The sequence below is a fragment of the Dama dama genome, chromosome 1 (genome assembly GCF_033118175.1).
Source record: "Dama dama isolate Ldn47 chromosome 1, ASM3311817v1, whole genome shotgun sequence".
Taxonomy (NCBI): Eukaryota; Metazoa; Chordata; class Mammalia; order Artiodactyla; family Cervidae; genus Dama; species Dama dama.
In genome coordinates this window covers 77,743,188-77,744,811 of record NC_083681.1, presented here as the reverse complement: position 1 = coordinate 77,744,811, position 1,624 = coordinate 77,743,188, and the positions used below count along the sequence as shown (strand labels likewise).

General features: G+C 42.1%; 1 protein-coding gene across 1 annotated transcript; it reads right to left on the bottom strand.

Moving 5' to 3' along the window:
* On the bottom strand, positions 1–930 carry LOC133066426 (olfactory receptor 4C46-like). The gene has a single exon (XM_061157535.1). The coding sequence runs from the start codon at positions 928–930 to the stop codon at positions 1–3; it is 930 nt and encodes a 309-aa protein (XP_061013518.1).
* Between the last annotated feature and the right edge of the window lie 694 nt (positions 931–1,624).

Below are 1,624 nucleotides of genomic sequence, written 5' to 3'. Positions count from 1 at the left end.
TTATAAGACACCTGAAGTAACTTTCCTACTACACAATTTCCTAATGGCATTTTCCATCTGGGCATTTCTCAAGGTATAGATTAAGGGATTTAACATGGGAGTTATCACAGTATAAAATACAGCAACTGCTTTATCAATAGGTAAGGTAGCTGCAGGCCTCATGTACACAAATATGCAGGGCACAAAGTATAAAATGACCACTGTGATGTGGGAGATGCAGGTGGAGAGGGCTTTTCGTCTTGCTTCCAAGCTGTAGGCCCTTAGGGAACGCAAGATGACCACATAGGAGACCAGCAGGAGAAGGAAGTTTAACAGACAGATGAAGCCACTGTTGGCAGCAATGAAGAGCCCGAGAGTGTGGGTATCAGTGCAGGCAAGACTGAGCAAAGGGTTCAGGTCACACATAAAGTGGTCTACGATATTAGGGCCACAGAAGGGTAAGCGGAAGATGAAGAGGACCTGTATGAATCCATGAAGAAAGCCTCCCGCCCATGACACTCCCACTAGCAGCCCACACACCCGCCAGTTCATGATGCTTGTATAGTGCAAGGGCTTGCAGATGGCCACGTAGCAGTCATAGGCCATCACAGTGAGCAGGATGACTTCAGCACCTCCAAAGAAATGTTCCCCAAAGATTTGGGTCATACATCCATTAAATAAGATGGTTTTCTTCTCATGGAGTGAATCTACAATCATCTTAGGGGCACACACAGAGGAGTAGCAGGCATCAATAAAGGAGAGATAGGCCAGGAAAAAGTACATGGGGGACCCCAAAGATGGGCTTGCAGTGATGGTGACCATGATAAGCACATTTCCTACCACAGTGGTGATGTAGATGACAAAGAACACAGCAAATACAATTTTCTGCATCTTTGGATTCTCTGTGAGCCCCAGTAGAACAAACTCTGTCACATTGTTCCTGTTCTCCATGTGTTTCATGAAATGGTTTATTCCTGACCTAAAAGTGAGAGAGTTAATTCTTAGGTAGGTTGATAAGGAGTCTGGAGCCCTCAAAGAGAAATGGTCCAGGGCTCTGGAGGAGGAGAAAGATATAAACATCTTTTTCTACATTGCTTTGTCTTAGTCACATAAAATGTTCTTTCTTAAACTGAGCTTTTATGAGAATAATCTTTAAAATTAACTTTCTTTAAGCCCATTTTTTTTCTTAAACTGAGTTTTCATGACAATAACTTTTAAAATGAACTTTCTTTAAGCCCAGAGCTAATGATTACACAACAAGACAACTCATCTTGCTCAAGGGTAGGTTTTTCATTAAGCTCTGTACTACTAATGATTATGTAACAACAATGGATCTTGCTCAAGGACATGTTTCTCCTTCTTAAGGGAACCTTCTGACTAATCTTGTTAAGACGTATGTTGTGGGAGTGGGTCTGGTAAGACCTTTCTATTGTCAGTTCTAATCTTTTGAATTTAAGATGTATGTTTTGGGAGCGGGTCTGGTAAAAGTATATAAGGCCTTGATAAGACTTGATAAGAGGCCCTCTCAGTCCCCCTTCTGATGTCTATGATAGAAGCTTTTCTCTGTCCTTTTCATTGTAATAAGACTTCTGCCACACAAAGGCTCTGAGTGATCAAGCGTGGTCCCTGATTCTGAAGCTAAACC

Excerpts from the sequence above, each read along its gene's own strand:
- LOC133066426 (XM_061157535.1), bottom strand. The coding sequence starts at position 930 with ATGGAGAACAGGAACAATGTGACAGAGTTTGTTCTACTGGGGCTCACA.